The sequence below is a fragment of the Haemaphysalis longicornis genome, unplaced genomic scaffold (assembly GCF_048455015.1).
Source record: "Haemaphysalis longicornis isolate Haplotype H1 unplaced genomic scaffold, Haemaphysalis longicornis Haplotype H1 scaffold_26, whole genome shotgun sequence".
In the NCBI taxonomy this organism is placed as follows: Eukaryota; Metazoa; Arthropoda; class Arachnida; order Ixodida; family Ixodidae; genus Haemaphysalis; species Haemaphysalis longicornis.
In genome coordinates, this window is record NW_027526319.1 from 1,722,798 (window position 1) to 1,749,893 (window position 27,096).

General features: G+C 45.7%; 1 protein-coding gene across 1 annotated transcript in view; it reads right to left on the reverse strand.

The window, feature by feature from the left end:
- Positions 1-9,184: 9,184 nt before the first annotated feature.
- The window catches only part of LOC144172788 (cytochrome P450 3A4-like), a 42,634-nt gene continuing 24,722 nt past the window's right edge, over positions 9,185-27,096 (reverse strand). The window contains exons 9-14 of the mRNA XM_077701392.1: positions 17,228-17,291; positions 14,500-14,608; positions 11,438-11,529; positions 10,762-10,902; positions 9,751-9,913; positions 9,185-9,306 (exon numbers count right to left, since the gene is read on the reverse strand). Of these exons, the coding sequence (XP_077557518.1) occupies positions 9,217-9,306; positions 9,751-9,913; positions 10,762-10,902; positions 11,438-11,529; positions 14,500-14,608; positions 17,228-17,291 (659 nt within the window). The 3' untranslated portion in view covers positions 9,185-9,216. The remainder of the gene's footprint in view (positions 9,307-9,750; positions 9,914-10,761; positions 10,903-11,437; positions 11,530-14,499; positions 14,609-17,227; positions 17,292-27,096) is intronic.

Sequence of the window (27,096 nt, forward strand, 5' to 3'; positions counted from 1 at the left end):
CAACGACGCGAACACCGCTATGAGGGCGACGTCGGCACCCGCGTCCCGTAAAACTGACTGTGAGGGTTTCCTGCCCTCGAGACGTTTACGCGGGGACGGTCGCTTACTTCGTAGTTGCGGGCGCTGGAGCGGGACGCTTGGGCTGTTTTAAATGCAGAGCATTTCTTTAACTCACATGCAGGGTCCGCCGTCCGTCCGCAACAGCTCAGCGTGCAGGTGCGCCCTCTCCCCCACTCCTCATCTCCCGCATCACGCTACCCTCCTCGCTCTCAACAACAGGTCCGCACCCCTCCCCCTACACTATATAAAAAAATAATACTTATCGGCGCCTGGTTTCGATCCCACGACCCTGCGGGCGGAACGCAATGTACATGGTGCTCTACCCACTGCGCCACAAAGACGACACAGAATGGAAGGCTACGAACGCGCCTTATATCCTTGACTCATTCAAACTACGTCAAGAAGCTGCTGATACAACGAATTCACTACCACCAACTCCCAAAACACTAAACGTTAACGCAATACACCCACCCCATATGCGACGCATTTACTCGAGTCCCCCTCGCGGGGAGACGGGCCCAATTTTTGTATTAGCTAAGTTTCTCCATAACGCTTCGTGAATTCCCTTTTGTAATTGCTTAAACCCTCTGTGCTGTCAAGTCTGTAAATATAATGTCTTTTACTCATCCGCCCGAAGAGCGTTCCCTTCGGTTTACGTGATCCGGCTCATTTCATTGCACTGCCCATGTCCATTTCTTTTTCTTAATCTCTACTAATATGTCCTTAACACGTGTTTATTCCCTGACCCACTCCGCTCTCTTCTTGTCCCTTAATGTTGCACCTATCATTTTCCGTTCCATTGTACGCTGAGTCGTTCTCAATTTAAGTTGAACCCTCTTAGTGAGCTTCCAGGTTTCTGCCCCGTAGGTGAGTACCGGTAAGATGCAGCTGTCATACACTGTCTTCTTCAGCGACAATGGTAGGCTGCCATTCATTATCTGAGAATGTCTGCCATATTCACCCCACCCCATTATTATCCTTCTAATTATCTCTGCCTCATGGTTGGGATATGGGGTCACAACTTTGCCTAAGTATATATATTCGCTCACCACTTCCACTGCCTCGCCACCTATCTCAAACCGCTGTGCTGTCCCGAGGTTATTGATCATAACTTTAGTTTTCTGCATATTAATTTTCAGGCCCACGGTTCTACTCTGTTCGTCCAGTGCGGAAAGCATGCTTTGCAATTCGTTCCCCGAGTTACTTAGCAAGGCAACGTCATCAGCAAATCTGGGGTTACTGAGGTATTCTCCATTAACCCTTACTCCCACCTGTTCCCAATACAAAGTTCTGAATACTTCCTGTAAACATGCTGTGAATAACATTGGAGAGATTGCGTCTCCTTGTATGACACCCTTCCTTATAGGTATTTCACCGCTCTTTTTATGCAGGATGACGGTCGCTGTGGACCCATTGTAAATATCCTCTATTATTCTTACATAATGCTCATCTACCCCCTGGTTCCGTAATGCCTGAATGACTGCTAGGGTTTCGACCAAGTCATATGCATTCTCATAGTCTATGAAGGCTATATATAGGGGTTCAGTATACTCAGCGCACTTCTCTTTCACCTGATTGATCGTGTGAATATGGTCCATTGTTGAATAACCTTTACGGAACCCTGCTTGTTCTTTAGGTTGACTGAAATCTAAGGTTGCAGATATTCTGTTAGCGATTACCTTGGTAAGTACCTTGTAGACGACTGACAGTAAGCTGATCGGCCTGTAATTTTTCAAGTGCTTCATGTCGACTTTCTTATGGATTAGGATGGTGTTCGCGTTCTTCCAATATTCCGGTACACTTGCGGTCATTGGGTATTGTGTATACAGGTTTGCCAGTTTTTCAAGTACAATTTCTCCGCCATTCTTTAAGAGGTCTGCTGTTATCTGATCCTCACCAGGTGCTTTGCCCCCTTTCATTTCTTTCAAAGCCTTCCTTACTTCTTCGGTCACTACTGGAGGGATGTCAATCTCCTCTGAACTACTGTCTCGTTCGGCATTATCCTGTATGTCCCGGCTACTGTAAAGATCCCTATAGAACGCCTCGGCCACTGTGACTATTTTATCCCTATTTGTGATGACATTGCCTTGCTTATCCTTAAGTGCATACGTCTGATTTTTCCCCAGGCCAAGACGTCTCTTCACTGCTTTCAGGCTACCTCCGTTCTTTACAGCGTATTCGATCCTCTCCATATTATACTTCCGTATGTCAGCTGTCTTACACTTATTGATTAACTTCGAGAGCTCGGCTGGTTCTATTCTGTCAGCTTTGGTAGAGATTCCCATGGTTTGCCGTTTCCTGATTAGTATATCTTTCGTCTCGTGTGAAAATTTACCAGTATCCTGTCTAGCCATAGTGCCCCCAACTTCTACGGCACACTCCGTGATAATGCGTGTAAGGTTGTCGCTGGCTTCCTGTGTCGTAAGCTCGGCTTCCTCGTTAAAGGCGGAATTTCGGTTCTGCAGCGCGATCCTGAATTCTCCTACTTTACGTCTTACTGTTAGCTCGTTTATCGGCTTCTTTCGTACTAGCTTGTTGCGGTCCCTCCTCAAATCTAGCTTAATTCGACATCTTACCATACGGTGGTCACTACACCTCACCCTTCCGGGCACTTCCACATCATGCACGACGCCAGCGTTATCGCATAATATGAAGTATATTTCATTTTTGTGCTCCCCATTCGGGCTCCTCCAGGTCCACTTTCGACTCTCCCGTTTACAGAATAAGGTATTCATTATGCGTAGGTTATTCCGTTCTGCAAACTCAACTAGTAGGTCCCCCTGCTATTTCTACAGCCCAGACCATAGTTCCCAACTACCTTGTCTCCAGCCTGATTCTTGCCTACTTTAGCATTGAAGTCCCCATAACTACGGTATGATGTGTTTTTACTTTAGCCATTGCCGATTCCACATCTTCATAGAAGCGTTCCACTACTTGGTCGTCGTGGCTGGATGTGGGCGCGTAGCCCTGCACCACCTTGAGCTTGTGCCTCTTATTGAGCCTAATTACAAGACCTGCTGCCCTTTCGTTAATGCTATAGTATTCTTCTATGTGGCCAGCTATGTTTTTATTGACTAGAAATCCCACTCCCAGTTCTCTTCTGTCCTCTAGACCCCGGTAACATAGGACGTGTCCTTTTTTCAGCACCGTAATTGCTTCGCCTGCCATCCTAACCTCGCTAAGCCCTATTACATCCCATTTGATGCACTCTAATTCCTCGAACAACACCTCTAGACTCGCTTCGCTAGATAAGGTTCGCGCGTTAAACGTTGCCAGGTTCAGATTCTATTGGCGGCCTGTCCGGATCCAGGGATTCTTAGCACCCTCTGCTGCGTCGCAGGTCTGACCGCCGCCATGGTCAGTTGCTTCGCAGCTGCTGGGGACTGAGGGCCGAGGGTTAATTGGCGTATTCATGGGAGGTTGTGGTCGTTACTACACCAGGGTGGCCAATCCTGCTCTGGTGAGGGAGTGCATTACCGGCAATGGTCGCCGCGGTCAGGCCGCACCCCAAGCCCCTTTGTTCAATTCCATAAATACGCGGATTTTTTTTTTATTCGGTGGGAATTGCCCGGCACCGGGATTCGAACCACGGTCCTTGTTCGAATTCGAACCATGGGATTCGAACCTCGAACCACAGATGCAGCGATGGCGTAGAGGTAGAGCATCCGCCTCGCGTGCAGAAAAGGTTAACAAGAACAAAATAAAAGGTTCCCAAAAGGTTGGAGAGAGAGAGAGAGGGAGAGAGAGATGGAGAGAAAGAGATGGAGAGAGAGAGAGAGAAAGATGGAGAGAGAAATGGAGAGAGAGAGATGGAGAGAGAGAGAGAGGTTGAGCCGTTTGGTGCGGCTCCTGGAGAGCCGTGCTACGCATACGCGAGGAGCATTGGATGGAGTTGGGTTGGATTGCATTCGATTTAAATGAATTGCATTGAATTGAAATGGATTGGATTAAATTGAATTGTATTGTATTGGATTGGATTGGAATTGTATATACTGTACACACGCATTGTCACTCATTCACGTGCGCGAATGGCCAACGTCACGGGTGATTTACGGTAAGAATGACCCCCTCGATTCACCCACTATTCATGATTCACATCGTGGAGATGCGTGAGCTTTTTTCTATTACAGCGGCGAAAAATTAAACCACCTTTCTGCGCGAAAATTTGGCATGCAGTGAAGATTACCACGCAGTGTAGTGCAGTACAAAAGCACCGGTAATAGAGAGCTTTAGCTTAGCGCGTTGCCGCACTGTTTCCGTGTTACCGAGACCTGACCGATCATGTGCGGGAGGTCACGTTGAGGCAAGCCACCCGTCAACCAAAACTACGCCACCCTACCGGAAGGAGTGCACATATGCCCAGTCAGGTCCCGGGACTACGAAAACGGTACGGTAACGCTCAAAGATGAAACTCTCCAAGGAGACCGAATATGCTACAATTTCCAACTGTTCCATCACCGCCGACGAGCATTAGGTACTTGTGAACTTCAGCAAAGCTTGGTGTTTTTAGTGCGTTGTGCCCAAAGGATAGTGTTCGGTTCTTGCCGCCTCTTCCTTTCACTCCGTTTTGTTGCTCTGGAAATCCTAACTTCGTGCGAGCATTGGCTTCCCCTATTCTTTCCGCCATCAAAAAAGCACTCTTAAGGTACGACGGCATTAGCTTATCTAAGCAAGCCTCGCTGTAAGGCTCCGACCTCCACCACGGACATCCTTTCAAAGGAATTGATACAGTTAAAAATGGGAGTCCAGTTTCTTGCGAATTAGGGAACTAGTGCAGTGCCCCGTTAGTCACGGACAGCCACTTCTTAACCTGACAGCTAAGGGCATCGGAACGCCTGGGATGATAATATTCAGCTGTAGGGCTGTAAATAAGCTCTTTAAGTACCAATGTACTTTTGTCGTCTTTCTGCACTTGTATCCATGTGCCTTGAAGTTCATGTGCCCTCAGCACAACGAATGAAAGCAGTTACTTCAGGACAAGTATCAGAATCAAGTTTACTTTGGTCATTAGCTCATTAGCCCCAATACCTTCTGTTAATGCTGCAATCTGCAACACCGTTTCTTCAGTTTTGTGCCTTAAAACTTGCGCATAGGAATACCCGACTTTTTTTGGCTACAAATGTTTAACTCCGAAGATACACCGGGGCAATGAGGAGCGCTGTAGTAAGGGGCTCCAGAGTGTTTACTCTGTCCAGAAGTATGATACTGCAGTAGAGGAGAAATCATGGTAATACCTACATAATACATTATTACCGAAACACTCTTTTAGCAAAGCGGCCCTGCTCCCGAGATGTCCAATAATCACGCCAATTTATATATAGATACTGTAGTAAAATTTGCACTCTGCACTACTCAGCAGCCGGCAAATTCGCTCCAATTCCGATCGCGCCGGTTAATCGAATCACCTCTCAGAAGAATACAAAACAGCCTCGTTGTCTTAGTACCGTGAAAGCTCAAAATGTCAAGCTTCAATAATCGGAATTTAGGGGGAATTCCAACTGTAAAATTTGGTCCGGCCAAGCTTAATGAGGTTTATGTATTGAAAGGTCCCTTAATTCGAACGTAAGTACGTTCTCGAACGGACAATTCAAAGTGCGGGCCACCGCACTGGCGGATTTGCACCGGGCGCACGACAAGAGAAACTCACCCGCTGCCAATTGAAGCGGCTGCGTCGCTTTTGAGATACCACACCAGGCCTTTTTCTTCGCGGGAGGGAGCGGGGGTTGAAGAGGTTAAAGGTTTCAAGCATGCAATGATTTTCAAATTTTCAATGCTTGATTGATTGATTGTTGTGGGGTTTACCGCGAAGTAGTGAAGTGCTTTTTTTTATTTTCACCACCTGGGTATGTTTAACGCGTCCGAAATCTCGAACACTCGGGCGTTTCCAATTATCGCCTCCAACTAAATTTTTCATGCTAGTGGTATACCTTTCGTTCACAGGCGCATACTATAAATGGGAGCATCACAATAGGTGCATGTGTTGAGGCAAAATCTGGGCAAAATGATTTGTTAGCCCACCATACAGTGATAACAGTTCTTTGAACAAGAATAGCAGTAGGAGCTCCTATGGAAAATATATTCAATATAGTTACCATAATCATGTAACTTTACTCTGATGAAGGCAAGTCCCATTGCCGCTACGTAAGTAAACATTGTTTGTTATTGTTCTTGCTGTGTATCCGACTCTTTACTTATACTATATATATATATATATATATATATATATATATATATATATATATATATATATATATATATATATATATATATATATATATATATATATATGAATCGCTTCACGAATGGATAGCTTGTTCAGGATTTCCCCGTCTTACATTTATGTTTGCTCGCAATCTCATCTTAACAAGCTGCGTTTTACACCGGTTTAGTCGTTGCATTGTACTGTAAAGCTGGCCCTCAACGCGTCCAGCTCAGAAACCGAAGACACTGCCTCTTCTGTTTGACGAGCCTGGTCTGCGTGTCCGCTACCGCTGGCTACTGCATCTGTACGCAGTCCAATAACTCTGTTCAGAAGCACCTTAGTGCCGCCAGCCGCCACAACACAGGTTCATACGATTGAAGTAACGTTGCTGACGTTGGTTATCTGTCCTCAACACGTACCTTGTTTCCCTTGTATAATATTGTTAAAATTGAACACATGTACAACTTCCGAATACTGCGCATGTTTTGTTTTTCATCCAGTACGCACAAATGTTTTCTGGCAGAAACTGGCTCTTTGACGCCCAATATCAAATGTGTTGCTACACGAAGCACAGATGAGTGGTTTGTACCCCGGTTTCGAACCAATTACGAATTTCAGATGCTCCATCATATTCTGCCGTTTATATTAAACAGTTACACTTTCTTAACATTCAAAGATATGCGACAACGTTTTGTAAGCATGTAAATTGATGTTGCTCTACGCACGTGTATAGCTTGTTTGATATGTTTAATGTTATGATATATTTTGTGTGTCATTTAGATATTTAGTAGCAGTTTGAAGAGTGTTTATTTAATTAACTATGTGGTTAACTGTGTTTCTCGTACAATAGGTGTGTATTTAATCCTGCATCGAAGTTAATTCCGTTAGCTATGAAGTTTTACACCCTATATTTCTCTCTGGTATTCATTCTTACATCGTTCGTATATCTTTTTTTTATTTTTTTTCTGTACGTACTGCTCCACCGTTGCTGTCTTGTAATGGCTTCCCGGGCCCTGTCAAGCTGTGTAAAACAGCTTTTAGCCCAGGAAGCTTCTCAGGAACCTCTGGGAAAATAAAGAAATTGAACTTATAGAAAAAAAAAAGTAAGGCCGTGACCAATTCGGCGCAAGAGCTGACTGCCACTAGTTTCTCCTGTCAAACCTGTGTTCACATTGTGGCCTTCTAGTACTGCGCACTCAGGCGAGGATTCGCGGCGTTTCTTCGTAGGTTGCCTTTAAATCACCATCCGGGAGCGCAGTTTCGGCTTTAAGAGGTACGCCGGGTAGCCTCGAAAAATCCTGATATTGTCACCGGTCCTGAGCCTCGCTCTCTCGTTGTAGGGATAGAACGCCCACCGTTCACGATGCGCTCATAAATTTTGGTAATGTCCGCAGCATAGAAATGCTTTTCACAAACACGCATATCCTTACAGCCAAAGCTAAAACTACCAGCTTCCAGAGGCGGAATACACTTTTACACTTCTGTCGAAGCTCCGCGCTAGGCGGAAAACATTGTGCTTCTGTAACCGGAGTTGCAGCCCGTCGTACCGCGTGCCTTAGGCAGAGTTGATCCCAAGTTTTATGTCGTCGACCTCGTACACGGTGCGCTGATATATGAAGTTCGCGTGACACGGGTGATAAAAACTTTGTTGCGGTGTAAGCCATACGCAGGCTCCTATACACAGTGCCTTCGTGCTGCCGCCGTTGCCGCTGCTGCGGCGGAACCGCCTGCAGCGAAAGCGTGATGATGATGATAATGATTGCTAGAGGTATGCCTTTGTACAGGGGTGATTATATGTCATCTTACCGGAAGAAACTAATAACCCAAGATTTAACCCCTTCGTTGAATACTAGCGCTGCTTTAGGGTAAGCAAAAAATGCTTATGAGGCACAAAATACTTATTTTTTCTGTTACAGGGGGCAGCTGTCCCAGGCCATCTCTGCTTTTCGTCCCATCTCTGCTTTTCGTCCACCAGCATTATAATGCCTTTTCGTCGCCTCGACAGCCCTGAAGTTAACACCGTCTGTGCTATCCTTAAATACTAGGGCTTTTGGCCTCCTAACGACAGCCGGCGCCGCGTAGCGGCCGTTCTTGGCAGCATATCAAGCTCTCCGATAGAGTGACGCAGAATTGGCGGAACCAGAACGGTATTGAAGGTCTCTGGCTCAGCCAACCATATATTTGCGCAAAGAGAAAGCTTGTAGTAGCATGGTAAAGTCTTGATTTCACTTGGTTAAGCTTTGATTTAGCTGTAATTATACTATTCGTCCAAAGCCTGCCTTTGTCTACGTTTGTGGTCCCAATATTGGCATTTTCCGAGCCGAACTGGTCGACGTGCGATATCCGCGAAGTCCGCGATATTCGCGATAACCCCTTGCTGACGACGGCTCAAGGCCTCTAGTTCCCGCGGAATGCTTAGAGGGTGTGGCCCGGCCTCTCTCTCATTAATGGCCAAGGTAGCACGCACGCGGCGAATCACATGGTCATGCGCGAATCAGCTGTGGAGAGCCCATGTGCCAAGCCGGCAGCGGTGAACGGGGCTGTTGGCGGAGCACGGCCCAGGAAGTCACGTGATGCTTATCTATGGGTACCACGCTGCTGCGGTGAAATGAAGGTCAAATTTATCGCGATGGCGAAACCGCTGGGCGATATTACCGAAGCCTGGCTTTAAAGTTTTGACTAAGTGTGCATGACCCACGGTGAAAATTAGGGAGTATGTTATGGCTGTTTGTGACCTGTAATTTATTGTGGCGTAAATTTAGTCATATGCGCTTCCTCGCAACAGCACCTGTTTATATTATTTACCTGAAAGTTTGTGGTTTTCCTTCTATGGATCACTTGTTCGCTTGAACAAGGTGATAGGTTTGAGAGGTTCTGTCCAGTGAATAGTATAACTCAGACACTCACTCACTCAATCACTCATTTGCAGGAAGAGCAATAAACAAACGACAGATTTATTTCACCGTGTTTAGCTTCTCAACTTTGATCCAGACATCGCCTTTTGGTGCCAGCACTACCGAATATGTGTATAATTCCAGATGGGGCTGCAAAAACATGAAAAATCGTATTGCCATATACAATTCGAAACCACACTTTTCTTGCACCTACTGCTTAGGTCGTCCGATGCGGACGTCCGCGGTCATTTTGTTGTAAGCATGCCAGGAGTAATTTTCGCTATTCACGAATCTTGCAAGAAAATCGCGTACAACGCCAAGCAGAAACTATGGCAAACAGTGCTCCAAGTACAAACAATTTGTGTGTAGGTTGCTCTCGCTTCGTTGACCACCACGTAGTACTTCCTCCAACTACAAAAGAAATACTTCTACATCCGTAGTATACATTCGTGGTCGATGTACAGAAATTAAAATATCCCATAGAAATAAAAATTATCAAAAACGTGGAGGGTCTTCAAATTGAAGGCCACGCACTTTTTTCCGGAAGGCCACGCACTTTCTTTGGGTTTTGTTTAGCTGAAAAGCAGTCATTACCTTCTGGCTAGGGCCCAAAGAAATCCGGAAGTGACGTAGCACATGCGTGGCCGCCGATGCGAGCTCGAGGAGAGCTAGGCGTTGACCAATGCACTCTCGGGGACCGATGCCGAAAGGCTGGTAGACGATGGGGTTAATTAGGTGCTTGTTTTCTGGACTGAACCTGTGCTTGGGAGAAGAATGATATTAAGTCTACTGGGGTAAATAAATAAATAGTACTGTGTTAAATAACTCGGAAGCAACACAAACCATATTGTGTTTCTTATTATCTAAAATGAAAACGAAAGCGTGATAATATTTCCTCTGACGGGTGAACTGGCAGGGTTCGCATCCTTAAGAGGGGTCAACTGTAGACGAGGAAATTTTAAAGCGCGTGCATTACGCAGTGTTTGTTATACTATTGCATGGTGTGTCCTAAACTGTGCCATTGAAACACACACTTACTCTTGCGATTATTATTATGATTAATACGCCAATATTTTGCTGACGGCAGTTCACTTGGTTCTGCGGGTGAGGAGAATAACTGATAGGTTTGTTGCATAGTTTTGAAGACCCCATAAACATGACGGAAGGAGTCATAGAAGGTGTCTGTAAACGCTGTATAAAAATGGGGTCGCTGAAAATCATACGAAAAACGGCACAGTAATTGGTTACTCAACAGCTTGAAAATTCCCTGTTTTCTTCGTGAACCACCTCCATTCTGATCGTGTAACAAGTTCCCTTCAAAATGGTATACGTTAATTAATTTTCTAATAGCTGCCAGTGTCAGGTTCGCTGAAGGACAATTAGAAATGAGTATCCTAGTCCTGGCGTTTTTGAAGTGTTCCCAGTTGAAGGCAAACGTCTGACTAGGCTGTTGTATTTAGACTTCTAAAGGGCCGCATTATAGCTGCGAATTGATTTTCCCTGGCTCGACAACAGACATCAATATAAGACCTATTTTTCATTACCTAGGCTAGGCACAATTTCAACTCCTGCGCCCACAATCAAAACGATGCCAAAAGCACTTGCCTATCGGGGTCAAACTTTTCTGGTTCAACCCAGTATTGTGGGTCGTGGTGCAGCTGGTACACGGGCACCATGACTGAGGTGCCTTTCTTTATGAGATACTTGCCGTACCGCCAGTCTTTCTCGGCACATCGTGTCGTGACTCTGCGGTGAGCGAAGCAGTTCGTGAGATGAAGAAAAAAATTATACGGAGATTTCTACTTGCGAAGAGTAGGTACAGTAAAGATTACAGAGCTTTGGTTTATATTCAGTGAGACGGATTGGTACTCCTTTGCCCATTTACGTAAACCAAAAGTAGCTGCAGGAGGTTTAAAGTGATGCCACCAAAAAGCTTGTTCACGCCCCGGAAGTTGACATTCATGACATGAAATTAAGCAGATACATCACAAACAAGTATTATAAAGATTTAGACAACCCTAACTATAGTTCTTTCATGGCAGCTGGAGTTTTTCTTCAGAGAAGTTTTGTTGTATGGTCTCAAACCTCGAAATTCCGTTAACATTGCGAGTGAAGGGGAATGTTTGGGTCGGTATACAATAAGACACTGCTTTTTTCATGTTAATAAACACTTTCTCTCTCTCTCTGCTTTTGAGACTTCATCACGCGCAAGTTGCACAATAAAACTGTTTTAAAACTGTTGTCATTGCTATCGTCGTAGGAAAATTATTGCATTGCTCACGTGCTGACTGGCGGATACAATCTCATGATCTCCGAAATTACTTGGTTTGTGTAAGGGAGGCTCGTCAGTGTTTCCATAGATAGGTGGTCGCCCTGTAACCAGATGAAATGTCAAAAACGTTTATTGTCGCCACAAAATAAACACATTTTAGCACCTTTTTGATTTCCATACAGCTCGGTAGGTGAATAAAAATGTCTGCACAGGGTACCGTTTATGAAAATTCTAAATATTCGTGTCTAATAAAGAGCATTTCAGAACCTATAAAGAAAAACGAGCAGTGCTAAGAGGATTTTTTTGCGTTATCTTAAGGAAGAGTTTTCAATTCTTGTACTGACTATACGGTGAAAAGTTGCCTTCAAATAAAGGAACGTTTTTCGGGAAGCACCAAAGGCCTCCAAACGAGAAAGAATACCGACAGGCGTCTTGTCTTTGGTAAAAGCAAAATGTCCTGTGAAAGCTGGATACATTTTGTCTGATAAAGGGTTTTTAAATACCTAAAATGCAGCTACGCGCTTCGATTTGTGTAGCAGTTTACTACGCTTAACTGACCGCGTACATGATTGTGGGTACGCGTTATGGCGGTCGGTGATTGTACTCATTGCTATCAGTGATTCGTTGATTCATCATTGCCTAAAGTAGGTTTACCAGCGTTTATAGCAAAGCGCGTAGCTGCAGCTTACATTGGTTTTTATAAATCTTTGTTGCAAACCCTACTGCGCGTTTCCACGAATGTGTGAGCTAGTATCACTTTTATAGTATACAAGAAACAGCATTCATGAATCCGCCGAGGCTTGGGTGCATTGTTTTTCTTTGACTATTACCATGTCTACAGCACCATAGCCTTGGGGTGTGGCGGGGTCAATGACATCTTTTTCGAATAGGTAACGGTACGTTGGAACTCAAGGGCCTAACGGCTTTCGTGTAGTCATACCACATATCAAGAAACCTGATAAGCATAGTATGTCGAACAGCAAGTACCGATGAATGAAGTTAATGCCAATGCTTGACGTTCGGTGAAAACTCCGGCCCCAGCACACCGCTGTTGTCCGGTCCCTGTACGGTGCGTCAGCCTTCGCACAACCGAGTAATAATTCGGAAACATGATTGGCTTATTCAGAGCTTCAGTTTCTACGTTTACGAATCGACCGAGGAACGGTAAAAGTAGTCACGCACAAGAGACACGAAAGGAGGGTGAAGGAAGGGTAGGAAAAAGATCCGTCTTTTTGTTTATGTTACAGACGGACGACGGGAGAAGTACTCCACAAAATAATGCTCCAGTGTATAACAGGTTTCCCAGCAATAAAAAGGAACGGAAACAATGACAGGCCTAAATATAACAGCGTCTGTTGTCAGAAACTCTTCTATAAATTATGTGGCCTTTGCAGCTCTCGAATGCTGCTTGAATTCAGAACGAAATGAAATAAGGCTAGGGTCCATTGGAAGTAACATATTATAACCGATAACCTACATTTTCTCAGCTTTATGCAGTAATACAAGCACTCGATACATTCACCGCCAGCCACCAGAACAGTTGGTCATCTTCACTGATTCGTACTTGGCGCTACAAAGCTTTTTCAGCCTGAATGAGCATTAATCCCGCGACGTCAATTATGTTCACCATCAAGCGTATGACGCCGAGCACCACGTGAAGCTGCAGGGATTCCGGCGCACTGTGGCATGACTGGCATCAAAAATGCTTACGATGCTTCCCGGTGCTGATTGCTGCTACAGAATTTGGGGAAGCGTTTTCCACGAAGCACGATGCATCAGCTGAAGCGAAAGAGCGAATTTTAGGAGAGCGCAACAATTTCTGGCCCCTCGTGAAAACCCGCACCGCTTCCTTGATGATACCGATCCTTCTTTGAAAATCAGACTGCCTGAGCGCAATGAACGTCCTTTGGAGGCTATCACCGCTTGTTGCCCGATTTAGCAGTCACCAATTCAGCCAAGCATGTGGCCGGCATGTGAAGCCGAGTGACCGGCTGACACGACGTGAGGCCGCGTCGCGTTTGCAGGACAAATAAAGATGTTTTCTCTCTCTCTCTCAGCCAAGCATGCACCACATCCTTATTGTGACAGCTATTTACCACGGGGAACAGTTCAGTGCATCTTACAGAAATGTTGTGCACACACCCAAGCAAGAAATGATCTCGCAGAGGAGGTCAAGTGCCTAAGCCGCAGTTTTGAAACACTAAAACACTTTTTGGACCGTGGCCATCTCCCCCGCCACAGTGAAAGGTGGTAGCTCCATTATTTGACAACGTACACGAAGTCGGTGTCGCTGGAACAATATAGGACTAACATATCACCACGTGGAAGCATCTAGCCTTTTTTACGGGACATGCAAACTTGCGGACTAACAATTTATTATTTTATTCATTCCATTATTTTCCCTATTCCGCATTAGTTCCTATAGTACCCTTATTCTCTGTTATCTATCCCTGCAAACTAGTATGTAGACAACAACATGCCGACAGAACTCTCCGATTTTATCTAATAAACAGCCTTCTCTCGTTCTCTTTCAACGATTACCGATCGCTCAAGACTAGAAGGGTTGTCGATTCTCGCAGCTGTAAGTACCGATCAGCAAGTTTAAATGAAGGTTTTGATGTATAAAATGCCTTTGTTGACGCGTGCTAATGAAACAAGAAAGCAGGATAATATTAATTTCCGTGTTGCTGGTTGTAATGCTTAGTAAATTATGGTTACTTAAGACATCCAGAACAGTACGTGTACGCTGCAACAAAATTTCTGTACAGTTCTAGCAACGCACAAAGATTGCGCTTCAATGTTGCCACAGCAGATGTAGTCCCCCGTGGTATTCCTTCCTTCAAAAAACGGAAAGAGAGAAAAAGTTTTTCATCTCCCGAAAAAGTTTCTGTGTCCCAGTCACAATAGATCGGAGATACGCCGACCCTCAGTGGGTAATAGGAAACACCAAATTAGAATTTATAATAGATGAATGTATATTTGAAATTATTTTAATCATGCTATCAACACATTGGGAATTCAAACGAAAAGGAAAGTTGTTTTCATTTTTATATACCATCTTGTGACCTCACCTCTACTTTGTACGCTTGCAAAACTTCCTCTCGCATTCGCTCCTGCACGTTCGGGTGTTTGCCCATCAAATAGAACCAGTACGTCAGGGCCAACTTTGTCGGTTCAAATCTGCATGTTGCAAACCATGTAACAGAAAAATATTTAGCGTATCGTATTCTGCCGTTCATACGTGCCACCATGCAATATATTTTTTAATTTTTTGAAGGATTGAAGCCAAATATTTCTTTGTAAGAATATAGGTTTGTGTTTGTATTCCAGCATCTAAGCACGTATGGTTCATGGAGGCATTACCCTGCAAAATATCCAGTGCTGCAGCCGCAACCTCCCTATATTCTTAACAATTGAAGCCTAGGTACTACTCAGAGCTTCGAATCAAGGAGCTGAGTCCGACCTGTTTTTTGTTCTACGGAGGGAATGTTCCAGACGTGAACAATTCTTGCTTCGAAGATGTTTATGAAGCGGGAAATAATCCCACCTTGTAATTCTGCCTCAGGCTACTGAAAGCGTAAAGGTTTCTACTACTGACGGGTTCGCATAAGCCTCGTTATTCTTGAAATTCTCGAATTTGGTGGGAGATACAGTGCGTGCAGAAAATTTTCAATGAAGATTGGGCGCCATAAATGCTAGGGTGTTAAGAGAGACGCTTATAAAGCAACACGATTGTAAAGTGAATTTTCAAAATGTCGCTGTTACAAATTTGTAAACAGCATATTGAAATGTTCGTTTTTTAGTTTTCATTGAACTCCTGAACATGACGTAAAGAGTACAACCTAGAGCTCAGTAGAACACTGTAATTGAAAATATTTGTAATTCAAAGACGTTCACCTGACAGAAATTTATTGTGAGGAAGCTTATTTACGTGCTGCGGTTTTTTACACACGAGCGTGAAATAGACTACGTTGATAAGTACAGAGATGTTGCGTACATACAAAAATGTACAGATAGCCCTGTTTACAAATGTCCAAAGCACTGCTAACGACAGCCTGTAAACATTACAAATAATAATTGAAAAACAGGCACACCACTCCAAAGTTGGGGTGTCATCTAGTCGAACTAATCTTTATCATGACTCTTTCATTCCACGAACAAAGCTGGGACTGGAACCACCTTCCCGCCGCAATCGCCTCCATCACGCACGTAAATAACTTCAAGGTCATCAGCCAACAAGAAGTGCTTTAATTGTATTGTTTGCGCATTTTTATTTCTTAAACACCTCTCCTTTCTGTAAGGCCCTCGGGCCCTGAAAATAAATAAATGAAATAAAATGAAATAGCCTTTTCATATTACAAAAAAGGACTTCCGGAAGCTTTGGTGCTACTAGGTCACAGAAGAACTACGCTTAAAGGAGCCATGAAGAGAAAACACAAGTTTGGTTCATTCAAAAGATTGTCTTGTTAGAGTTATACTGACACCACTTTTAACGTAAACTTCGCTCAAATAAGCTACATAACTAGGAAAAATGGCAATGGCCATGCGACCCACAAGCTCATTTCCCGCAACAGAACCTGTGATGTCATACAAGCCAGCTCTGCGATTGGCAGAGGCCGGCACAAGCAGACGCAAATTAGGCAGAGCTTATAAACTAGCCGAACGAGCGATTTGCGCCTAAATTTAGGGCACATTCTTCACAAAGCAGTAAGAATGTGGGACAAACAGTGGAAGTTACGAAAGCACATGTAAACATAGAAGTACTGATGCGTACTGCCGTTGCTGCTGCGCGCGCTATGCTTGGTTTAGCTGCACAGCACTGCGGGGCTTTGGGGTTGTCTCAGACGACACTGGCCGATTGACGCAAGCAACGGTGTCTTACGTGACCATATTTGTCGAGCGGGCACTGTTTCAGGGAACGATAATTTTCACCTTGAACAAACACAAGCCAGGTTTAAATACGGTCAAAAACAAACCAAAGGCTTGCCACGGTATGGTGGCGCCATCTAGGTTCAGGTAACGTAAAGACACGTGGGAACGCCACCGTAGGGTACCTGGAGGCCGGCACCGCCGTACAGGGTTGAGACCCCCTTTGAACAATCCCGTGCCACCGCAATTGGGTCAACGTGCTGGTTCTTTTCATTTCCCACGAGACCTAGTAACGCAAAACAGATAAGCTGATTCAAACTTCGCCAGTAGACCGCGTTGCGGCGATAATTTTAGCGCGGTTTTGACACAATGACTTGCTTCGGCAGTGAGCGAGCGACCCAAAATGGCGGCGCCGGCGTATACGCGTCTCTACCCTGTACGGCGGACGCGTGAATTAAGGAACTCTAGGCTGCAGAGCGGTCGGTTCCTGTGATGTCATTGCAGACTCCGAAAACAAACGATTCAGCGGAAAAATCAAAATTTAACTTAAATTGATTATTTCTCAGTGAATAAAGCATCGTTTGTAACCAGAAGCGCTGGAGCACTGTAAAACACAAAAACTTTCGAATAAAACAAACTTGCATTTTCTCTTCAAGGCTCCTTTAAGGAAAGGCAGCCTAAGTACCTGCCAGACAGCGAGAAGAAGAACAACATGCCGGAAGCCCACCAGTCTGCCTAGGTGGGTCTGTCCACCTGTCGTCATTGTGGAAATTAGTGCCCCACCTATGCTGTTTACTGCAAACAGGCGATGTTGTGAGTTTTGACTACCCTTACGGGCGGTCCGGCGCCGTCGCGCAACCCCCGTTACAGAACGTAAGCTCATTTCTGCTGAAAAAAGAAATTCTACAGTACACCCTGAAGGGAACTTACCCTGCGGTGAATATGGACATACAGTTGGCTGCGATTGTGTCCATTGCGGCTGGAGTTAGAGTCCCTAAATAGAAACCAAGAATAGCGAGAATGAGAAACACACACTCTACATACCCACGTAGAGCACATGTGGAAAGTGTTTTGACATCGTCCTTTTGCCTGCTTTAATTTCTAGGAGTGGCAGTAGACATCACAGACAAACTTTGAGGTAGTGGATTTGGGCCCAGCATGTAACCGAGAAAAGGACAACGCGCGGATCGTCCGGGTAAGTGAGTGTTTACACAGAGACGGGAACAGAAGTTGGGAAACACAATGACCTCGCCGTCAGGAGAAGGTAATCGTCGTGTTCCTCATGTCATATTCTTATGTGTTTTTTTTTTGCACTCGCACAATGCGCATTGCATGCGCGGTACCGCTTGAAGACAGCTAGGGCGCATCGGCGGCGTGTACGTCCACGACGCCTGCGCGGGGTTCCTGAAGTCGCGTCGAGGCTCCTGGGAGTAAGTTTTGCGCTAGCTGTGGCGTTGCTGGTTGCTAGGCGACTTGAGGTGCTGCTCGAGCTTTTCACCAGTATTTTTCGCTACAAACTTCGGGCGAGCCTGGGCAGGCCCTCACGACCACTTGGCATATCCTTAGTATCTTTAAATCGCGTGACGAGTTACACGCCGCAAACTACGACCAGCTACAACAGCTCCGCTGTGGAAAGTGAGCTTTAGTAACGCTCAGTCACTCATTATGGCTCTGAAACCTGCAATGCATGCTCAAATAGCCATTATCGATGTGTGCGTCAACATGAATAAGTCTCCGTTCCAGATGACAAGCGCTCCCGTTTCGTCGGGTACGCTGCGGAATCTTGTAGCAGATGGCGACTGCTATCTGAAACGGCGATTGGACGCGTGAAGCACGAGATGGAACTCTTTTGGGAAGGCTCTCTTGAATTTTTCGACAGCACTACTCCCCCTCCGGAACCAGAAGTAGCGGCAGCAGTGTAGGGAGATCAGTGTTGTACGGAACGGCGTTACAAGGAACGGCGTTCCTGGAACTAGTTCCTTTTAAGAGCGAATGCTCTTTATAAGCGACCCCAAACCATCCACCGCCGGCGGCGGCGGCGTCGGCGGCGTTGGCGTCCGCAGTGCTGTTTAAAGAAAAAACAGCATCCGGCGCCAGGTTTCGATCCGAGGACTTTGCGGGCCGCAGCGCGACGCGCTACCGACCAAGCCACAGACGCGACGGTGATATCAGTGTTAGACGCGCCTTATATCTTTAACGCATTCAAACTACGTCGTCAGCGGCGTGCGTTGGCGACTCAGCGGCGTTATAGCGGCTTGATAACTGCGTGGTGTACACGTGATACTACAAACCCGATGGAAGAGATGGAAGAGAAGGCGGCGAGGGGGTGGGCTGCGGGGGCCGAGCGCAAGCGCCGCAAGCGGGCCGACAACCGTGCATTCGCACTTTCACATTCTCCCCCTCGGGGAAATGCGGGGGAATTTTTGGAGGAACGGAGGAACGCCACCGTTCCATTAACGGTCGGTGGAATGGTAACGGTAACTCGTTACGTTTTTGAAGGAACGGAAAGAACAGCGTTCCTGCCGTTACATCGCTACGATTTGGCTGTTTTTGATGCCAAGGCTCGAGTACAAAAATCCACAAGTCGCTACTGCGTTTCTCTTCCTATAAGTTGGTCGATTTGCCCACCCTTCAAACGTTCGTGCGTCCTCGAAGGTCAAAGGCAGAAGGACAACCACGCAGCAGGCCGCAGCTTGGGCTTGCTTTCATGCTGGTTGAACTTACGCGGCGTTCGACTATGGCGTAGCCGCAAGAATGCTTTTCACCTTTCATCGTTTGCCTGGGGAGGCCAGGATGCGCGTCTGGCCGATAGAATTGGTCCCTGGCGGGGAAAGATTGTCTAATACGGGATCCGCACATTTCGGTGTCGGTCATTTAGGTGCAGGACGTTACGGTGCGGACATTTCTGTGCACGGACATTTTGGTGCACGACGTCTTAGCCCGGACATTTGAGTCACGGGATGCCCAGGCATTCTTTGAACATTTTAGATTTAATTTTTTTAATTTCCTGACTTGATATCATTGTATGTTCGAGGCTTATCCTTTCTCCGCCCTGCGTGGAAACGAACGCTAAACCCTGGCGAAGCATTGCCACGTGAAACCCAATTTCTGCAGCAGATGGTAAAAATTAACGTTGTTAATTTGGATCCGTTCAACCTTTTTTTTTATTTTAACATTCATGTGAACAACCCTACTACTTTAAGTGTTACCAAAGGGGTTTGCTTTCACTTCACCCAACGGTGCAAGATGCTGCTGCTTTTAGTCCCCCCCACAGCAAATCCGAAAGAAAAAAAAAACAGAAAAACGATGTAGATTAAGCGCGTGTGCATTCCGTTTTAATTATTTTCTCAATCAATCTCGTATTCGTTGCATTCGGTGTCGGTTCTACTTACAACTAACCAACCAACGATCGCACTTACGGTGGCGTTACTTAGGGGACGTGAAGGCTGAGCACCGCTGGCTACCAGCCTCCTTGGTAGAGAGAGAGGGGTGTCACGTGTGGTTCACCATTGCGTCAACTGGACTTCAAAAACTTGAAGACGACCGCTGCCGCTCTCGTCACACTAGCCTATTCAATTTTTTGCTCTTTATAATGGGAGAAAGCAATGTATGCCCTGGGTGTGAATGATATGCGCAACTTGAAGAGTTAATTCTCGTTGGGGAGACGGAAGGCGAAGACAGAGCGATTCCTGGAGCGTGGGCGCCATTGGTGTCACCGCGACTCGCGGAAGGGCGTAGCCAGCAAACGATAGTAGCCATTGTTTTCTCAGCGGCTTTTTGGGTGGCTTTTTGTTGGACATTAGAGAGGTTTCGTGAGCTCATGGTTAATTTAAAGCTTTTTCCTGTAACACTGCGGTGAGGCTTCGGAGACCATGAACTACGCCACGCCTGTAGGAGTTTCATGGGAAACAGAAAATAATATGACTCAAAAAGAAATCTGGTCGAGATTCGAGCGTGCAAGTGGGGTGGGGGGGGGGGTGGGGGGGGGGGAAGGGCAGGCCGCTAGGACAAAGAATTAAAATGTGGTGGATGTAGGCATGTAAACATAAAGCGAAGGTTGGTTTTCCCGAACAGGATGGGTGAAATTTGTATGCACAACCCGTACGCGCTTAATCGACACTTAGGACATTAGAAGCTGCGGCTGTTTTCAAAAAGGCCCGTTCTTCCTCCACGACAATATCCTAGACCAGTGTTTGCAAATTCATTTTAGCGAGGCAGCCCAGCCTACGTGATACCCTTCATAAGGTTTTCTGCATTCTGGGGGGCTAGTTAATGTTTTTTACGTTTCGGATATTGAGAGTGGGCATGTAATTTGTGTAATTTGAGGGTGTGTAATTAAAAAAAATACAAAAAAGTAGTCGGACAATCGCAAACACCGGTTAATTGTCTTAGCTATCAAAAAGCGAAATTAAATTAACAACCTGTCGTAAATAAAAAAAAACGTGTGCTGAAGAATTCAATCGGCTGCATAAGGTGTCCCCAGGAATAGGTATTAAACAAAAATATATAAGTGTAGAATTTCTAAAAATACGTGGCGAGAATCAAACATGGTCTATCAAAAAAGCAATTCACTGCTACAGATTGTTGTCCATAACCCTCGTTAAGCGGAAATAAGTATATAACGGCTGTCGCAAACAGGCAAGCACCGGATAATTTGGTCGCCGAAAAGTTCGCGCACCGAAATGTCCGTACACCGAAATGTTCGTGCACCGAAACGCCCGTACACCGATATGTCCGTACACTGAAACACCGGAGATCCTGCACGGAAATGTCCTAGAGCCGTGCGGAGTTTTTCCGGTGCTTTCTGAAAAATTCGCCTGGGAGATTTTCCTTTGATTATTTTTATCTCCAGATAATCTGCTTCCGGCGGTGTTAATATTCGTATAATATACGTAGTTAGATGTGAGTTTTAAGTTTCTCACTTAATTTCGCCCCAGGATTATCCGACACTATATTTTAATTTAAAACCCATTTGTATCAGTAATATAACGACACGTCCCAATTTTCGGAGGGGAACTGGAACGCGTTCCTTTCGCAATAAAGGAACTTGTAACGGGAACTCGTTTCTAAATTGGGAAGGAACGAGGAACGAGCTTTTGTTCGTATTTTAGAGGAACGTGTACAACACTGAGGGAGCTAGACTAGTCAGCGAAGGCAATCTCCGATAACAAAGTAATCCTGATGGAGACAACACAGCAGTAAAAACGCTAATTATTAACGCTGGGTAAACGTAAAATTGCGGGACTGGCGTGGCTTTATGCAGGTGTCATGTGCGCCTTTAGTGCAGCTTATTTATTCAAGACGGAATACGTAGCGTCTGCAAGTTTGGGGGGGGGGGGTGTACAATTTCTTGTAAAAGTAGAAATTGCTTGCCAGACGCTAATCGTTTTCTGTGGACTATGTATTCTTATTTCTATTGGCCGCGAGGCCCACCACTGGAGAGGCCGGCGCTGGGATCGTTTTGACGTCACTTGTGGGATCACGGGACCACCGTTCCTATTTTGCGGCGTAGTTGGCTGGCATCGAGTGACACCTCGCTTAGGAAGCGCGTTCTAAATGTATTTTCGTGTTAATTTCCCTTGTTTCAAGTTAATTTTGAGTGCTTCAAGCGCAGTTTGACTTCATTGGAACTTTATAACCGTATCAAATGTGGTACTTCCTCCGCAAACAACTTGAGCCTGGTGGTGTATGACGTATGCGACCGAAGCGTAAGCAGCGGCGTTTCCGCCGATAAACAATGTGGACTACGACGATAAGTTTCTAGATTTCACTTGTTTGCAAGAAATGTAAAAAGCAGGAAATCATGAAGCGTTTACTTAACGCAGAAGCATACGCGCCCGCCGCGCCTCCCCACACGGCAGACGTTGCGGCTCGAACCGACGCAGGTCGCGGGAGCAACAACTTGTCGCCGCTTTTTAAAATCACACAAGTCGTCGAAAAGAAGTTTCAGATCGGGGAAAGTGGATGTTAGTGTGATGAAAAATTGAGCTAGGTAGTGTCACCAGCTGTGGGTTTCAAAGCGATGCTCAACTATCTGCCGTGATTTACGCCGACCGGCCGCGGAGGTCGGTCCCGGCAGCGCCGGCCCGTTCACGCACGGTGTGGCGAGTGGCCGAAGGGTAGCGATACCTGCGCGCAATCATCGGCCGAGGTCGTGACAGGCGTCTTGATCATCGGTCGCTTAAGCGGAAATCACCGCGGTTACAGAGTTACATATAGGAGAAGGTGGGTGACAGTGTTGTGAAAAGTTGTGTTAGGGACAATCATTCGCTACTGTAACGATAGCGGAGATGAAATATCTGCCGCGACGCCAAGCCTAAAGTTCCCAACATTCGATTACGCGCATCCGAAGCCGGCTGCGAGCTGTTGGAGAATACCCTCCCGTCGCACGAGCGCGTGTTGCGTTTAGGTTCCCCTAACGTCTTGGGGGCCCCCCACGCTCGGTTCAAATCTCCCTGTTACCCAAATTACTAACGACGTGTTTCTCTTCGCACACAGCCTCACCTTCAGTGAGCAGTCGAGTCTCGACATTAATGCTTGAGAAAGGCCGGCTCACTGTGAACAGACAAAAGCCCACGTTGCAATTATAAATTCCCACGCCGAGCTCCTAATGAAAACTAAGTACACCGATGTCCAAACCCGCTCGAAGGCGTTGAAAACTCGCGTTCATACCGTTCATACATTGCGGACAAGTTGTCGGGAAAAGTAAACATCGGCCGCGCGGAGTACAGGTTACGGCAGTGATCGTTAATCAAATCCGGGCATAACTATAAAAAATATTGTAGAGAAATAGGCACTGATTAAGCTAAACTGCAGACCATAACAACATTTTTAATCATGTGCGGCGAAGCAATTCGATCACCGTTCTCGCGTAGTCATTCATTTACCAAGCAATGCGAGCAGTTCGCGCGGTGAGGTTACAAGTGAGCGACGCGTTTCCGTCTCTGTTAAAAGGTATTTCCTTGAACACAGTCTCGTACATGTCCCGTCACAAGTATTTCATAATGAATTTATAGCGTACTTTTCTGGGCATCAGTTGCATCGTCCTTGGCGTTAGCTGGCTACGGACGAGCTGTGGGTCGCGATAGTAGCAACCGCATAAACGCTGTCTGGTCGCCGGGAACAAGCCCGTCGTTGATTGCTTGTCCGAATTACTCGGTCTGCAGATAACGTTTTTGGTAATTTGCACCAAATCCACAAGGAGTAGGGAGATGGTGGCCGCCACACAAAAAAAAAAACACACTTCCGCACGCGCACAGGAAATGTGTTGTAGCAGACGACAACACAATCCGGCGTCCTACAAGTGACGTCACTAGTAGGTGGCGCCGCAGTATGTCCTCGAGGCCAATATGTCAAAAAATTCCAAGTTGCCCGCTCTACGCGTTCTAACAAGTGGCCGTGTATCTGCTTCTTCGTTGCAAATTTCGCACAAAGGCGATTATTATCTGTTACCGCTCCCTCTACGTAATGGCCTCCCAATCTCTCCCGCCTACTTTTCACGCTCTTCTCCTCCTGTGTCCGTCCTCCCAGTATAAACACAATGAAGGTTTGGCGAATTCACTTCGAATTTCCTGTTGTCGCACTGCTGCCGGGCCATCTCTTTGGAACTGTTGTTACATTTGCGAGCCACGAGCCCAAGGCTCCAGCGCGAGCACCTATTGTATTTTGTGGTGAAACTACCGTTTTACCGCGCTGTTTCTCGCTTGATTTCGCAAAAATCCCGCCCCCGTCTTTTTACTTTAAATAACATTGCAAGTATCAGTTATGTATTATCGTTTTGCATTCAATATACCTATTGTTTGCTTTTGGTTCAGAGTGTTGAACAGTGTGGCGCAGTGTTCTAGCTTTAGTAGTTAAAATATTGTTTTGCCAACTTTTTCGTCTCGGTCAATAGTGCTTAAACTTTTAGCCGGACGCCTGTATCAATAAGTGCACAGATATACCTACGGATCGAAATTTTGGTGTTCAAGTAGCCCAAGAAAGACTATCGTCTGTAAACTGACTTTATACTAGAATCACCATGCTAGCTGCCTTCGCCGTGAAGACATCTTTTGATATGCCAAAGTTTAAACAAAGAAAGGGATGTGTAGAACGAAATCTACTACCTTTTGGTGTTTTGCTGGTACGATTGCTGACCGCAGCAAAAAAGACGAGAAATTGTTCATCGTACAACTCGGCGTGCAGAAATTTAAATCCACGTAGTAGGTTTCTCGGTTTGGTTTTCCCATTGAACCATAATTCTAAAAAAAATACCGGCGCGTTTGATTCTCCGAGGCTTCTCCAGTGTTCAAAGGAACGCCGTATATTGCAGGCCGGCAGAGCAATTTAGACCAGCCAGGGATATTTAACGTAGCTCGAAATCTCGACCTACAGGAGTCTTCATTTTTTGTCTACGTAATAAAAAACGACAGCCGGGTGAGGGGATCGAACCCACATCCTTGTCGTCAGCAGCCACCAAGCAGGTCTTGAGGGTAGCACTTGTGAACTATTTTGCACTTTCCTGGTGTGAGACCTTTATAAGGGAAATTCAGAAATGCAACAACCGTGCAAATTTCGGGTGTTGGCCTTCACCGTTTTACAGTGCAGCAACCCTCTTAGTAAACCTGGAGGCTCACTAAGAGGGTTCAACTTAAATTGAGAACGACTCAGCGGGCAATGGAGCGGAAAATGATAGGTGTAACATTAAGGGACAAGAAGAGAGCGTAGTGGGTCAGGGAACAAACACGTGTTAAGGACATATTAGTAGAGATTAAGAAAAACAAATGGACGTGGGCAGGACATGTAATGCGAAGGCAAGATAACCGCTGGTCATTAAGGGTAACAGAGTGGATCCCTAGAGAAGGCAAGCGTTGCAGGGGGCGGCAGAAAGTTAGATGGGCAGATGAGATCAAGAAGTTTGCGGGGATAAATTGGTCACAGTTGGCACAGGACCGGGGTAATTGGACAATAAAGGGAGAGGCCTTTTCCCTGCAGTGGGCGTAGATAGGCTGGTGATGTTGATTATTATTATGATGATGAAGCCTGCTGCCCAGTTGTCCGTAAACATGTTGTCGTCACAGTCGCAGTCGCGGTGAGGGAAGGACAAAGCTAATGTTTCATATCGCCTTCAGGCTGCCGAGAGTGATATTTTGTTAGCTCAGCCATGCCCTCTGCTCGCGCCACCAGCAGTAGCATGCCACTAAAACTTTGGTGCACATACCTTTCCTCATCTTGTAGCGGCAAAGAGAGCGGAGATAGTGTTGTGACTGATATGAAGAAGAAAGTGTGTGAAAAGTTACTATGTCCGTGGAGCGTGAAAGAGAAAAGCCCCGAATGGCTTTCCCCGTGAATTACCAACAGCGGATGGTCGAACCGTTTAGTCGTGAACCAGTAACCGTTATTTCTTTTTTTTTTTTTGGTTCAGTTGCTGTTTCGGTTCAGCGTGCTCAAAAATAATGTTTCGGGTTCAAGTTCAGTTCTGTTCAGATGGATTCAGTTCTTTCTAATGCAAGGACACGTTTGGACGCTTTGAACTGGTCGATTAGTTTATTTATCAGCGATGTGAAAAAAAAATTCGTAGTTCAGGCGACCAAAAAAACAAAATAAAAAAATTTAGAATGCCGCCTTTCCCCACCTACATGGTGATATTTCAGACAACTCTACACAATCGGCACAGATATTATGGAAAACAGAAGGAGCAGTGACTATTCATCTGCCCCTTACTCCTTCAGAACTTATTGCGTCCCGGGGACTAGTTCGCAGTGTTTTCACAAAAGATAGGGCCGGAGTGAGCGGTCTATGTTTTAATGTGGGCGAGAAACGTATATGGATCTTTTGTTTCACAAGGTGGTTGATGTGTATGGTTTGTTTGAAGGGAACAAAGTTTCTCTTTCTAAAAAAAGTATCCCAAAACCGTCTTTATGAGAGGGCGTTGGACAAACCAGGGCTGAGCACATAACATATCACACTCTCTGCAGTCTGCTCGCGATAAGAAACATTCACTTTGCCCTGCTCTCGGTGCGACTGCGTATACGAGTAATCAGGTCGAAAGACTACTGACGTACGGGACGGCCAAGGCCCTCACCCGAAACTTTCATACTTGTTGCATTTTATAGTTGGCTTTAAAAAGTCGGGCACCTGGAAATATCTGGCGATTTAATTTTGATTGGAAAGACTTCCCACTGCAAACCCAAACTAACTATGTATACTCATTAAACTATGCGCACTCTCGACAGAAAAAAACATTTGCGCTGATGACTGCAATAGATTGGGTTTTGCAGAGTTTAAAATTTTGATAGCTTTAAGCTCTGCAAAGCCCAAAATATTATAGCGAGCACGAGGTCGCGGGTTCGATTCCCGGCCGCGGCGGCCGCTTTTCTGATGGAGGCGAAAAGCAAAAACGCCCGTGTGTACGAGATTTCGGCGCACGTTAAAGATCCCCAGGTGGTCAAAATTAATCCGAGCCCTCCACTACGGCGCGCCTCATCGCCTGCGTTGCGTCGGCACGTTAAACCCTACAATCAATCAATCAAAATATTATAGCTATTGCCCTAAGTTTTTTTTTCTGTCGAGAGTGCGCATAGTTTTAAATGGGTATACATATTTGTTCTGGATTTGCCAGAGGAAGTCGTTCCAATCAAAATTAAAGCACCAAGTATTTCCACGTGCCCGACCTTTTAAAGCAAATCATGAAATTCAACAAGTATGCACGTTTCGGGTGAAGGCCTTAGCCGTCGCGTACGTCAGTAGCCTTTCGACCCGATCAGTCGTATACGCATTCGCACCGAGAGCAGGGCAAAGTGAACGTTTCATATCGCGAG